Genomic DNA, 13,134 nt, shown 5'->3' with positions numbered 1-13,134 from the left:
TACTGTAGTCTAGTAAGTGTGCAGTAGCATTGTCTAAAATGTACACGCTTTAGTAAAAAATACTTTATTGCTAAAAAATGCTAACGATCGTCTGAGCCTTTGCTGGCAGAGGATCATGCTTCTGTGTGGATGGCCAGTGACTGACTGATCAGGGTCATGACTGCTGAAAGGTGAGGTGTCTGTGGCAATTTCTTAAAATAAGGGAATAACAAAGTTTGTGGCATAGACTGACTCTGCCTTCCACGGAATATTTCTTTATACCATGAGGCTCTGTTTGATAGTCTTTTATCCCCAGTAGAACCTTATTCAAAATCAGAGTCAATCCTCTCCAAACCCTGCCACTTTCTTACCAACTAAGTTTGTGGAATATCTAAGTCCTGTGTTGCCATTTCAGCAGTGTTCATGGCATCTTCACTGAGTAGATTCAATCTCAAGAAACCAATTTCTTGGCTCATCCAAAAGAATGAACTCATTTATCTTTTCAATTTTCTATCACGAAGTTGCAGCACATCTTCAGATTCCGCCTCTGACTCTGGTTCTCTCGCTGTTTCTCCCACCTCCGCAGTTACTTCCTCCACTGAAGTCTTGAACCCCTCCAGTTCATCCATAAGGGTTGTTACCAACTTCTTCCAAATTCCCGTTCATGCTGATATTTTTACTTCCTCTTGTGAATCTCAAATGTTCTCACTGGCATCTGGAATGGTGAATTCCATCCAGAAGATTTTCCATTTCCTTAGCTTAGATCCACCACTATCTATGGAAGCTATAGCTTCATCAAATGTATTTCTTAAAGAATAAGACTTGAAAGTCAGAATGACTCCTTGATCCATGGGCTGCAGAATGGATCTGTGCTAGCAGGCATGAAAACAACATTAATCTCCTTGCGCATTTCCATCAGAGCTCTTGGGTGCAGATGTATTGGTATTGAGTAATAATATTTCTAAAATAATCCTGTTTTGCTCAGCACTAGGTCTCAAGAGTGAGCTTAAAATATTCAGTAAACCATGCTATAAATAGATGTACTGTCATCTAAGCTTTATTGTTCCATTTATAGAGAACAGGCAGAATAGATTTAGCATAATTCTTAAGGGCCTTAAGATTTTCAGAATGGTAAGTGAACATTCACTTCCAGTTAAACTTACCAGATGCATTAGCCGCTCACAAGAGAGTCAGCCTGCTCCTTGAGGCTTTGAAGCCAGACCCTGACTTCTTCTCTCTAGCTATACAGGTCCTGATGGTGTCTTGCAGTAGAAAACTGTTTTGTCTACATTGAAAATCTACAATTTAGGAAGCTACCTTCCTCAGTGATCTCAGCTGGATCTTCTGGATAACTTCTGCAGATTTTCTAGCAGCATTTGCTGCTTCACTGTGCACGTTTATGTTACAGAGATGGCTTCTTTCCTTAAATCTCATGAACCAACCTCTGCTGTCTTCCAATTCTTCTTCAACAGATTCCTCGCTTCTGTCAGCCTTCTTCCCAGGACTGAAGGGTGAGGGCCTTCCTCTGAATTAGGCTTTCGCTTCACAGAGCATGGCCGGTTTGATCATCTATGGAGACCTCTAAAACTTTCTCAGCAATGAAGATATTTCACTCTCTCATCATTTATGTGTTCACTAGGGTAGCACTTTTAATTCCCTTCCCAGACATTTCCTTTGCATTGACAACTTGGATAACTCTCAGCCTATCTCAGTTTTTGACATGTGTTTCTCCCTAAGCTTAATCATTTCCAGCTTTTGATTGAAATAGAGAGACCTGAAGATAGAGAGAAAGATGGAGAAATGATCAGAGTCAGTGGAAAGATCAGAACACGTATCACATTTATTGATTGAACTTGCCATCTTATATGGGCATGGTCTGTGGTGCCCCCAAATGGTTACAAGAGTAACATCAAAGATCCCTGATCACAGGTCACGGTAACAGATGTAGCAACAATGAAACAAGTTGGAAATGTTGAAATAATTACCAAAATATGACACAGAGACGCAAAATGAGAACAAACTATTAGAACAATAGCAAAGATAGACTTGTTTGATATGGGCATGCCGTTAACCTTCAATTTGTAAAAAATGCAATATCTGCAATAAAGTATAATAGAAAGTGCAATAAAGTATAATAAAATGATGTATGCCTTTACATATAAATGTCCAAATCCTACATGGACCCTCTGCTATAGGGAATCTTAGGTTGAATGTAGGCAACTGTATTTTTAATATGCTTTGACATATCATCAGGATTTAAACTCACTATCTAAGACTCACAAAACACACTATGACTAATTTTAAGATTACTTTGGTAGATTAGAGTTTACTTGATTTCCATATTTTCTTTTGAGTCATACAGTTTATATATCTAACATTTGAAAATAATGAAATATCTTCTAATAGTAGGATTTCACATTTATGAAATTTGGGACAACTTACAAGGTAGAAGGTCTAACTTTCTTGGCTAGTAGAGGGAAGAAATAGGTGGAGAGTTGTTCCCTTCCTCGTTGTCTTAGCTATATAAAAATTTTAAAAATACTGTAAGTATATATTTATACCTTTATATGTATAATAGGTAGATGATAGATTCTACATGCAAACATATGCATAGCACACATACAAACACATAGAGATCTCATGAATGAAGCTTTGGAAACCTGTAGCCCTGGGGCATCGCACAGATTTTGATCCCAATTTGCCATTGGCAGAGCCACCTGTCACTTTGCTGTATTCTATCCTTCCCTTCCCTTTCTTCTCAAAGTTTTCTGCAAACATTATACTCCTTTATTAACAAGCCAGGCCCCAGTTAGCACCAGCAACTCTGTTTTTTTGTGTTTATTTGTTTGTTTTGTTTTAGAGACTGTGCATCTTTTAATTGTGTGTCTATCCCAAATGCATTCGGGATAACACAGCTAACTATGAAAATGTCCTGGGTATTCTAATAGCACGTATTTGGGGGAAATGACCACCCCAGGGAATACCATAACGAATTCTGTGTTACATCCCTTAGTCATTGCTATTGGTTTGGAATTGTTTTACCATTTTATTATATGTCACTCACTCAGGTTGCATGAAAATTACATTAAAATAAAATTTAGAAGATGATGTACCCTTATCCATGGTCTTTGCAGTAGCCACCACAAAGATATGCACATTATTTGGTTGCCTTTAGCCTCTGGCTTATTTTGAGGGAAACTCTTCTTCATCCATCATTAGCACCAGCTCCTGCCATTATATAACTGCTTCTTTTCAAGAGTGGACACTGGGTGGTGTGGTAAGAAAGGGCATTACTCAGATCACAAAAGAAACACAGAACAAGTCATTTAGCAGAATGGCAGTGAGTCTTCTGTGTGGATTAAGCTCTGAACGCTGCTTCCAGCAGATTTCTTTATCAGTGCGGCAGTTGACGCAGAGCACAGTGAAGCTCCGCATCGGCGTGGTGACTGAAAGGGGTCTGTGCACTATTTTTATTAGAAACATGCAATTATCTGCACACAGGAAATCTCTTACTACCATTACCTGGCTTCTGTGATCCCACACAGAGTACGGTCTGATCTGTACTCAGTCTTTGAAAGCAACTAGTCCATTACTGGAAAGTAAATAGTAGTCATTAATGAAGCAGGAACATAGCCCTGTGTCCTGCCATTAACAACAGTAAATTGATTTTTATGGCTTTATTGTATGTAGAGCCGCTTCCACAATTCCCTAAGGGGACGAGCAAATGTTTGTGGATGTCGCTGGCTCACTGGTTTTGAATAGAGCTTCTTCTACAATTTAGCTTAAAAAGAAAAGTAATAAATAAATGCAAGCCTGTAAACGAAGGCCGTTCCCACCCCACATACATATGTCTTGTCTTGTTACTTTTCTACCTTAGTTAGATATCATTCTAAACAGTTCTGAGTGATAATACATCAGGGGCTGTCATGGAATGTACCATGACTTTCTGCAAATCTTTGGAATTTCATGGAATATGTTTCTTCTAATCTTGCACAGTGAATTTAGGTTCAGCAATTATATGATTTTTGGAGGTGTGGTTTGTGTATTTCAGCTGGTGTAAGTCAGTATCAGGCATTTTTACCGAACTGAAATCCCAAGCATTTTGGACAATTGCTTGCTATTACCTTACACAGGGCCCACCTCAGATATGCCTCCAAATTAGAAAGCTTTTCTGCCTCCATCCTTTTATGACCCACATCTCCAACAGTCTTCAAGTCAAGGAACCTTCCTCGCAATCATGGTCTTTACCAACATCCCTTACTGTCAGCTTACACACTGTCCCAACTGTCTAGGTCTAGTCTGGTTTCCCTAACTTGGTGATTTTCAAACTGTGAACAATAGACCACATGTTCCAGAGTGACCGGAAGTACTTATCAAAAATGTACCTTCCAGGGATTCACCCCAGAACCATTGAGTAAAATTCTATGGAGTCACATGATCCAGCAGTCCCATTCTATCTATATATACAAAAGAATGGAAAGCAGGACTTTGAAGAAGAATTGGCATACCTGTATACATGATAGCACCATTCACAACAGCCAAAAGGGGGGAGCAACCCAAATGTCCATTGACGTTGGATTAACTAAATGGATTAAGTAAAATATGACATGTATCACAATGGAATATTATACAGTATTAACAATGGAGGAAATCCTATTGCAGGCCACATCATGGATGAATCCCAGGAACATTATGCTAAGTGAAATAAGCCCATCACAGAAGGATCAATACTCTAGGATTCCATTCATATGAAGTATTAAAATAGAGTTATAGAAACAAAGTAAAAGTTATTACCAAGACCTGGGGGAAGTGTAGAGGGGAAATTAGTGTTTCATACACAAGTTTCAGTGTTTAAAGATGAAAACATTCTGGAGATCTACTGAACTGGACGCTTAAAATTTGTGTGTCTACTTTCTGTACACTACTTTTCTTAATGATATGTGTTTAAATTTAATGGTATGTGTTTGTTTTTTTTTAACCATAATAAAAAAAGATCCTCTGAGGGGAGTCCCAGGAATTTGAATTTTTGCAAGCTTACTATGTGATTCAGACCCACACCAATGTTCAGCTGTGCCACCATAGCTAGCTGCAAATTCCTTTAGGGAAGCAATGTCTATGATTCTGACACAATATGGAAGAGGTTGCAAATAGGTAGAGTCTTAGTTCAGGCTCCTATAACAACATGCCATAGACGGGGTGGCTTGCCAGCAACAGAGATTTATTCCTGACAGTTCTGGATGCTGGAAGTCTGAGATCAGGGTGCCAGCACGGTCAGGTGGGATTCTGGTGACAGATGGCCAACTTCTTGTTGCCTCCTCACATGGCAGGAAGAGAGCTAGCATACTTTCTGGCCCCTTTGTATTAAGAACACTAATCTCATTCATGAGGGATCCTCCTCCTTGAACTTACTACCTCTCACAAGGCCTGACCTTCAAATACTGTCGCGTTGGGATTAGTGTTGCAGCATAGGAATCTGGGGGAAAACAAGTATTTAGTCCACCGAAGCTGCTCCACAGATATCTTAGCAAGATATTTCTGCCTTTTATTTTTGGAGGTGTTGACATTTATCTTTATTTTTATAGTTTCTGGCTTCTCTAATCAAAAAACAAATGATGCCATGTTTTTGTTCCTCTGTAGTAGCTGTACAGCTGTCCGCCTGTTCCCACTTTACCTCCTGCACAGGCAGCTGTGCCTGCTGTGGAAAAGCCAGTCTGTTTGCCACGCCACCACATGGTGCAGATAGTTTTCAACCCTGAAAAAATGACTTTCTATGCTGGCATTGATATTCTAGCTCTTTATTCTACCCATCATTGGCCCTTTAGGTCACCGAGTATTAGTTAAACACTTTCTCTGTTTGAATTGTGTGGTGATTTTTTTTGCTTGCAGTATTTCAACAGGTCTGAGAGAGAAATGTTTCACACTTACATTGCTAATTGTGCATTTTGCTTTTAAGGTCAAAGTGTAGCCCTTTTATTACTCAGAGCATCATGGATGTCTTGGTTAGATTGTTCCTTAACTTTCCACTAACTTCTTAGTTTTCCAACATTTCTTCTTCTGTTTTTTTTTTATTATTATTATTATTTTAGAAGAACAGCCTTCAGAATGTTTAATCATTAAAGTGATTATGGATTTAATAATTTTTTAACATTAACTTTTATTAGAACAGTTTAGAATATTCTTGATAAAGCGGTCCTTCTTCCTAATCAGTCATTAATAGTTCTCAAAACTCTCATTAATAGCCAGGCATTGTGGTGAGCGCCTGTAGTCCCAGCTACTCGGGAGGCTGAGGCAAGAAAATCACTTAAGCCCAAAAGTTTGAGGTTGCTGTGAGCTGTTATGCCACAGCACTCTACTGAGGGTGACAACGTGAGACTCTGTCTCAAAAAACTAAAAATAAAAAAACTCTCATTAACAAACATCTCTAAAGTCTCCTGAGCACACTAGTTTTTGTGCCTGTTTTTAAATGTTCTGTGGAGCCAATGTTGTCAAAAATGGTTTAACTCTTTGCTGCAGCAAATGTGAAAGTTATGAAAGGAGAGAATAGTGTGATGAACGGATGGCTAATCTTACTGCCTGTATTCCACTTCCCCAGTGTTCCCACCCAAGATTACTTTAATCAAATCCAGACACCCCATGAGTACATCTAAAAATAGTGTACGGTGTATCTCTGAAACAAAAGGTCTCCTTTTAAAAAAAGCCTGACAATAATGCCAACTTTAAAATTTTAATAATAATTGCTGAATACCTTCACTATCTTGTCATTTGTCCTGTTTGCCCTCAGGTGTCATAATTTGATCTCTTCAGTCTCTTGAGTGTTTTGTAGTTTTCACTCATCCCTATCTCCTCTCTGCTCATTCCTCAATCTGTTTTTCTGAAGAAACCCACAGAGCATATTGAAGGGCTCGACTTTGGTCTCTAGACGCTGTTTATGACTATAAGGAATGGAGCCAGAGCTTCTCATGGTAGTAGTTGATTCCATGTCTGGATCAGAAGCCGCCCAGGATGATCCAGGAGCACTTTGTCCTATTAGAAAGAAAAGAAACCATGAAAGACCACTTTGTGTTAACAGGGCTCAGGAGCCAGGAAGAGGCGTACGCTGATCAAAGATGAGACCATTAAGAGGTTAAGTCAGAAAACTGACAGTAATTGATTGAAATACATTGAAATTCATTTTGGGGACTTTATTTTTTGCTTTTATCTAAATTTAAATAGATTTAGTGGGTGCAAGCAGTTTTTTGTTACATGGCTGAACAGCATAGCAGAGAAGTCTAAGCTTTCAATACACCTATCACCTGAATAGTGTGTGTACATTATGCCTAATGGATAAGTTTTTATCTTGCCCCCCGCCATCCCATTCTCCCCTTCTGAATCTCCAATATCCACCAAGTCACTCTATCTGACCTCAAATAAGTTGAAAACCATGAGTTTATATGATGACAAAGCTCAACAGAAATCCTACCCTTTGGGACATGCTGGGGAGCCAATGCATTACTGTATTTTGAAAACTGGTTAATAAAAGGAAAAATAAATCATTATTCTAACTTTCCTATATGAATGATATCTCAGGATAACCAGGCAGGAAATGAAGTAAGCTTTTCTTAGTCTAAAGAGAATTTTATTTTGCAAGCCCAATGAATTATCTAGGCAATGATCATCAAAGACTGTTAATAGCATCATCAGAGACACCCAACATTTGGACATCATATCACCACTTCTATAGCACAAAATAAAAAATAAAATACAATTTTTCATTGGTTTTTAAAGATTTTAGTATATAGGGAGAGGAAAACAGCTGTTTTTTTTCTCTCTGACCTAGAAAAATATATATATTGAGTTTTAAGAAAAAGGTAAATTAGAACCTTATTAGTAACTCTCAGTTAGAACAACAAACACTTTAAAAAAAACCACTTGTTAAAAGTACCTAGCTGGAGGAAAAAGTGGCTGCAGGCCGTGACAGCAAAGGAGACCTGTGCTAGTGAGTCAAGGTCTCTCAATTAACTCGAACTTTAACATTTTTAGCATCCTTTTTTGTTTAAGTTGATAGCTAAAGAAAAGGTGGCTACAGGGAATGCTTAAGGCATCACCATGTCAGTCCTGCTAGGGACTAAAAGTTACTTAACTTCTCAGCCTTTTTTCTTTATCAATGAAATGGATATAGTAACAATACCTGCCTCATAGCATTACAGGTGTCCTCAAACTTTTTGAACAGGGGGCCAATTCACTGTCCCTCAGACCGTTGGAGGGCCAGACTATAGTTTAAAAAAAGAAAACTATGAACAAATTCCTATGCACACTGCACATATCTTATTTAGAAGTAAAAAAAAAAAAAAAAAACGGGAACAAATACAATCACACCGCCTCATGTGGCCCGCGGGCTGCAGTTTGAGGACCCCTGAAAGGATTAAATATGGTGATGCATGAAAGCACTCATAACTGCCAGCAAACATTACATACAATGAAATTTATAAATACTACACAATTATTACACTCCAACTCTCATAAATCTATGCTTTGAGAAAACGAAGTATTTTTTTCTCTCTAGAGCATAACTCAGAAAGGCCCTAGACTCTAGTCTGCTGAGCAAATCAAAAGAAGCTTACAAAACAATGTTTATTTACATAGGTGTGGAAAGTTTTATACCAGTCTACTCAATAGTGCCCATATAGGGTTTTTTCTTTTAATCTTTGGACCTGTAAGAGTGTTTTGTTGAAATCTCCCGTATTTATGCTATCATTATATTATTAATAGAAGGACATTTTTCAGTAGAAACTCCTCACTCAATTAAACTGTGGGTCTCTCTGTATGTATTGGCTTTTTTCTAGGGAATGAGCCCCTGTGAGCTTCCCCTTCCCAAAGAAGCATCCCATCAAGAGTCAGCTGCAGACATAATTCACAAGAATGAAAAGCCTAGATTCAGAAGGCTAAGTGTCTCAGTGGTGACTTTTTTTTTTTTTTAAATAGAGAGCAATTATTTATTCTCCTCTTCGTGCCCTTTCTTTTTTCTTTTTAATTGTTTCAGGCTCATTGAGGGTACAAAGAATTAGGTTACACTGTTTGCATTTGTTAGGTAAAGTCCCTCTTATAATTGTGTCCTGTCCCTAAGAGACCTGTCATACACCATAACCCCCCCCATTCCCTCTTCCCCTCTCCCTACAACCTCATTCCCTCTCCCCCCATCTAGAATTGATTTAAGTTTTTCTCTTATGTGGGTATGTATTAGATGGTCTATTGGCTTCATGTTAGAATTGAATACATTGGATTCTTGCTTCTCCATCCTTGCAATACTTGACTAAGAAGAATGTGTTCCAACTCTATCACTGTTAATACAAGAGATGTAAAGTCTCCATCTTTTTAAATGGCTGAATAGTATTCCATGGTATACATATACCACAGCTTGTTAATCCATTCCTGGGTTGGTGGGCATTTAGGACATTTCCACATTTTGGGATTGTAAATTGAGCTGTGATAAACAGTCTAGTGCAAGTGTCCTTATGATAAAATGATTTTTTCTATCTTCCCTAGTAATGGGATTGCAGGATCAAATGGAAGGTCTAATTGGAGGTTTTTGAGGATTCTCCATGCTTCCTTCTGAAAAGATTGTATTAGTTTGCAGGGCCAGAGTCTTTTTTAAATAATTTTATAGCAGCCTAATTCCAGGTGTTTATTAGGAAAATATTCCTATCCAATGGAGACTATCGCCATTACACCATTACAAAGCAAATTTTTTTTCTTCACCCACCCACTTTTTTCTTCACCCACTAACCCCTCCACAGCTGATAGCTAAAATGATACAGCTTTTTTTCTACTTGTGTCCTGAGAATACAAACACACTCACCATCATCATTACCATTATCATGATCAGAAGATGTGCCCGTTATAGTAGATAGTAAAAATGATATGAAAATAAATTCAAATGAAGGCACGTTAATCTGTAAGTTAATTTATGTTGTGAAGATGAGGTAACCATATACTGCAATTTTCTTCATAGTCTTTTATTTTGAATTTATTTTCAATTATTTTACAAGGTAAAATAACTTTCAGTCTTGATTTAAAAGTCTCAGTAGTTGTTTTGTTTGTTTTGTCTTATTTTTAAGAATTTTTAAAAAATGTTTTACTCTGGTATTGACTTATATGACTTTAAAAACCTGCTTTTGAACTGTTCTCGTCCTGAAACAGGCTATAAAAATCTAAGGTCATTAAGCCATTGCTTAAAAATCATTTTAGCTGCAACAATATGTATTGTATAGAGATATCCAGATCGATAGACAGGAGCAGGGATTGATCTGCCCAAGAAAGAAAAGATAATGAAACCAGGAGCCCATCTCTGAAAAAGGGAAGAAAGGAGTTCGAGGCAGGCCAGGCAAAGTGTCACCTGACTTACTCCTCTCCCTTGGGTTAACCAAAGCAAGCGGGAAAGGTCACGGGAATGACACCCTTCCTGTGGGATAATGAGCTAGGAAAGAAACCAGAAACCTTAAGCAGGGCAATAAAGTATTTGAAAAGTAGCAGGAGGAGCGTTTGATGATTAAGAGGACTATATTGTCAAAACTGTCATAGACTGCAGATAGGATGTCAGCGAAAATTAAAAGCCTGCAAGTATCAGATGTTTATTACTTTGTGATTTTTTTTAAATTACAGATTTATGAAAAAAGATGTGAAATTGCATCACAGCTATGTGTTTAATGCTTTGAATCTTTTCATGCCATTTCGTGAAGACTAACATCACTGAAAAGAAAAGGATTTTGTTTCTTTAAGCAGCATCCACATTTCCAGGGATTCGGGCTATTTAGAGCATGACTTTATAACCAGGACACTATCACTCAACAAAATGTCCTAATTACCAGCAAAATGACTCTGAGGAAATAAATAACATGTTCAGTTTTTAAACTTCAACCTACACAGTGGCTAAAATCATAGCATTTAAAAAGATAAGAGAGTAGAGAGGACTTATCTAGACAGGAGTTCAGGCAAGCCAAAGAATGTGTCTCCCGAAATGACAAGTGAGCTTTCTCTGTGTGTGTCGTGCTGCTCTGCTTCTTTAGAATCCGTTGATCCATGTGTTAACTGACACACATGGTCAGAGTTTTGGAGCAGAGGAAGAGGAGCACTCAGGCTCCACATAGGCTCTAGAATAGATGGGAACACATCTCTCGGAAATTTTCCAACAATTCAATTTCCTCTATTTTGAGTGCAGCTTAATGTCGTGGTGGATCAGCCACATTGAATTTATCATTGTCCGTGTGACTTACGTTCTATTAATGCGCTAATCCTCTCCAGGTGTCATTCTCTATATCCTTCTGGTGGGGTATCCACCTTTCTGGGATGAAGACCAGCACAGACTCTATCAGCAAATCAAGGCTGGGGCCTACGATGTATGTAACAAGTATTTATATACCTTTACATGAGAGTTTGTTTTTTGTTTGCTGACCAAGAGCCAGATGTTTTCATTGTCCTTTTAACCGTCATTTTCGCTAGTTTTCCTTATTATTTCCCTCTCTCTTAGGGAAAGGGAGATGAAGAGGAAAAAAAAATGCAGTATTTGTGTTCAGTTTGTATTTCCTCTTAGCCCACGCTCTCCTAGGAGTGAAAGAAAAGCCGTTTGAAGATCTTAGTTCCTTCCCAAACATATAATAAACATAAAAATGAGAAACGACTACTGCCTCTGTAGTTGAATTATAGTCTCAAATGTCCATCACATTATTTTAAATTATGTATCAACAGTGCTTTCCAGTGATCCATATTCAGGGGTCCTCAAAACTACGGCCCGCAGGCCACATGCGGCAGTGTGATTGTATTTGTTCCAGTTTTGTTTTTTTACTTCAAAATAAGATATGCACAGTGTGCATAGGAATTTGTTCACAGTTTTGTTGTTTTTTTTTAAACTATAGTCCAGCCCGCCAACAGTGTGAAGGACAGTGAACTGGCCTCCTGTTTAAAAAGTTTGAGGACCCCTGATGTTCCTCTGTATCAGTTTTGGTTGTTGTTTTGTTTTGTTTTAAAATGTATGGTCTTTGAATTTTGAAGCATTCCATTTTTCCCAGATTAGTAACGGGACCGAATTATTATTTACATAGCCACTGCTAGCACATTCACCATCTTTACAGACTGGAACTAGGACCCTCTCTGGGCAGAGGTAACCCTGTAAATGAACTTCTTGGTGAATGTAGAGGAATGCCTTTATAAAAATAAGAAACTAAGGAAAAGCTCCACCTCTCTTTAGGCTAAACCTGCCCCTGGTTTGCCATCAGAAGATATGCACAACATTACAAAGCAACCCGGAGTGTTTCTCCAACAGTTGCTAATAGTTCGCAAATTTGTACAACTGTGAAAGAGAAACTTCTGGATCTAAATAACTGTGATTGTTAAACTGGCCAAAATTGCAGGTGTTAAAATGTCCATAGCAGTTTCCTCATGTTTTGTTTTGCTAATGGAACACAAGTACCCATTTTGTAACTACCAAAAGTGAACTGACACGGTGATAATGGCTTTGTTTTTCAGGACTGTCTATAAAAATTCATGAATTGAGAAAGGAACCTGATATTCTGTCATTTAGCAGCTAATGAAATGTAAATTTCTCTTAACCAGTGAAGAATCATATTTCAACCAAATATGTTAATTATGTGAAAGGAAGGTTAAGCAATTATCTTTTCAGCAAAAATAAACAAACAATCTTAGGAAATTAGGATAAGTAGCGTCATCATATAGTTACTAATGGAAAATGGATTAATAATAATGCTATGAGATTTAGTTACTTTCATATACTTTGGTGAAATTTGTATTAGGTAGATTAACCTTCTTGAGGGTTAAAATGAAATCCTATACAAGGTCCTGTAGTCCAAGAAGCTGTGATTATTAGGTCCATTTGGACACAGAAATTAAAGCTGTTTTACTATCTCCGCTATTAATGCTCATTTTGAACCTTAGCATAATAGCGTGATGACATTGGTACATTTAACAAACTCTTAGCTTTTATTGAGTTTTGCAAATAACTCTGAGAAAAAAATACATAAAATTTCATTTTCAGATCAAAGTAAAGACACTCTGAGAGGAATAGAACATTCTTAACTTCTTTTTCTGAATTTTTTAAATGTTATTTCACTTATTTAATTTAGTATATCTGCTGAAACCTTATCAGATACTTTTTAATGTATGTAG

At 37.7% G+C, this 13,134-nt stretch overlaps 1 protein-coding gene across 14 annotated transcripts in view; it reads left to right on the top strand.

Annotated features, from left to right (window-relative positions):
• The window catches only part of CAMK2D (calcium/calmodulin dependent protein kinase II delta), a 309,028-nt gene that overhangs the window by 246,486 nt on the left and 49,408 nt on the right, over nt 1–13,134 (top strand). For all 14 annotated transcript variants that reach the window (XM_053571046.1, XM_053570732.1, XM_053570532.1 and 11 more), the window contains one exon: nt 11,257–11,351. In XM_053571046.1, the coding sequence (XP_053427021.1) occupies nt 11,257–11,351 (95 nt within the window). The remainder of the gene's footprint in view (nt 1–11,256; nt 11,352–13,134) is intronic.

The sequence above is a fragment of the Nycticebus coucang genome, chromosome 1 (genome assembly GCF_027406575.1).
Source record: "Nycticebus coucang isolate mNycCou1 chromosome 1, mNycCou1.pri, whole genome shotgun sequence".
Taxonomy (NCBI): Eukaryota; Metazoa; Chordata; class Mammalia; order Primates; family Lorisidae; genus Nycticebus; species Nycticebus coucang.
Note: the sequence above shows the minus strand (reverse complement) of the source record. Positions and strands in the feature narration are given on the sequence as shown.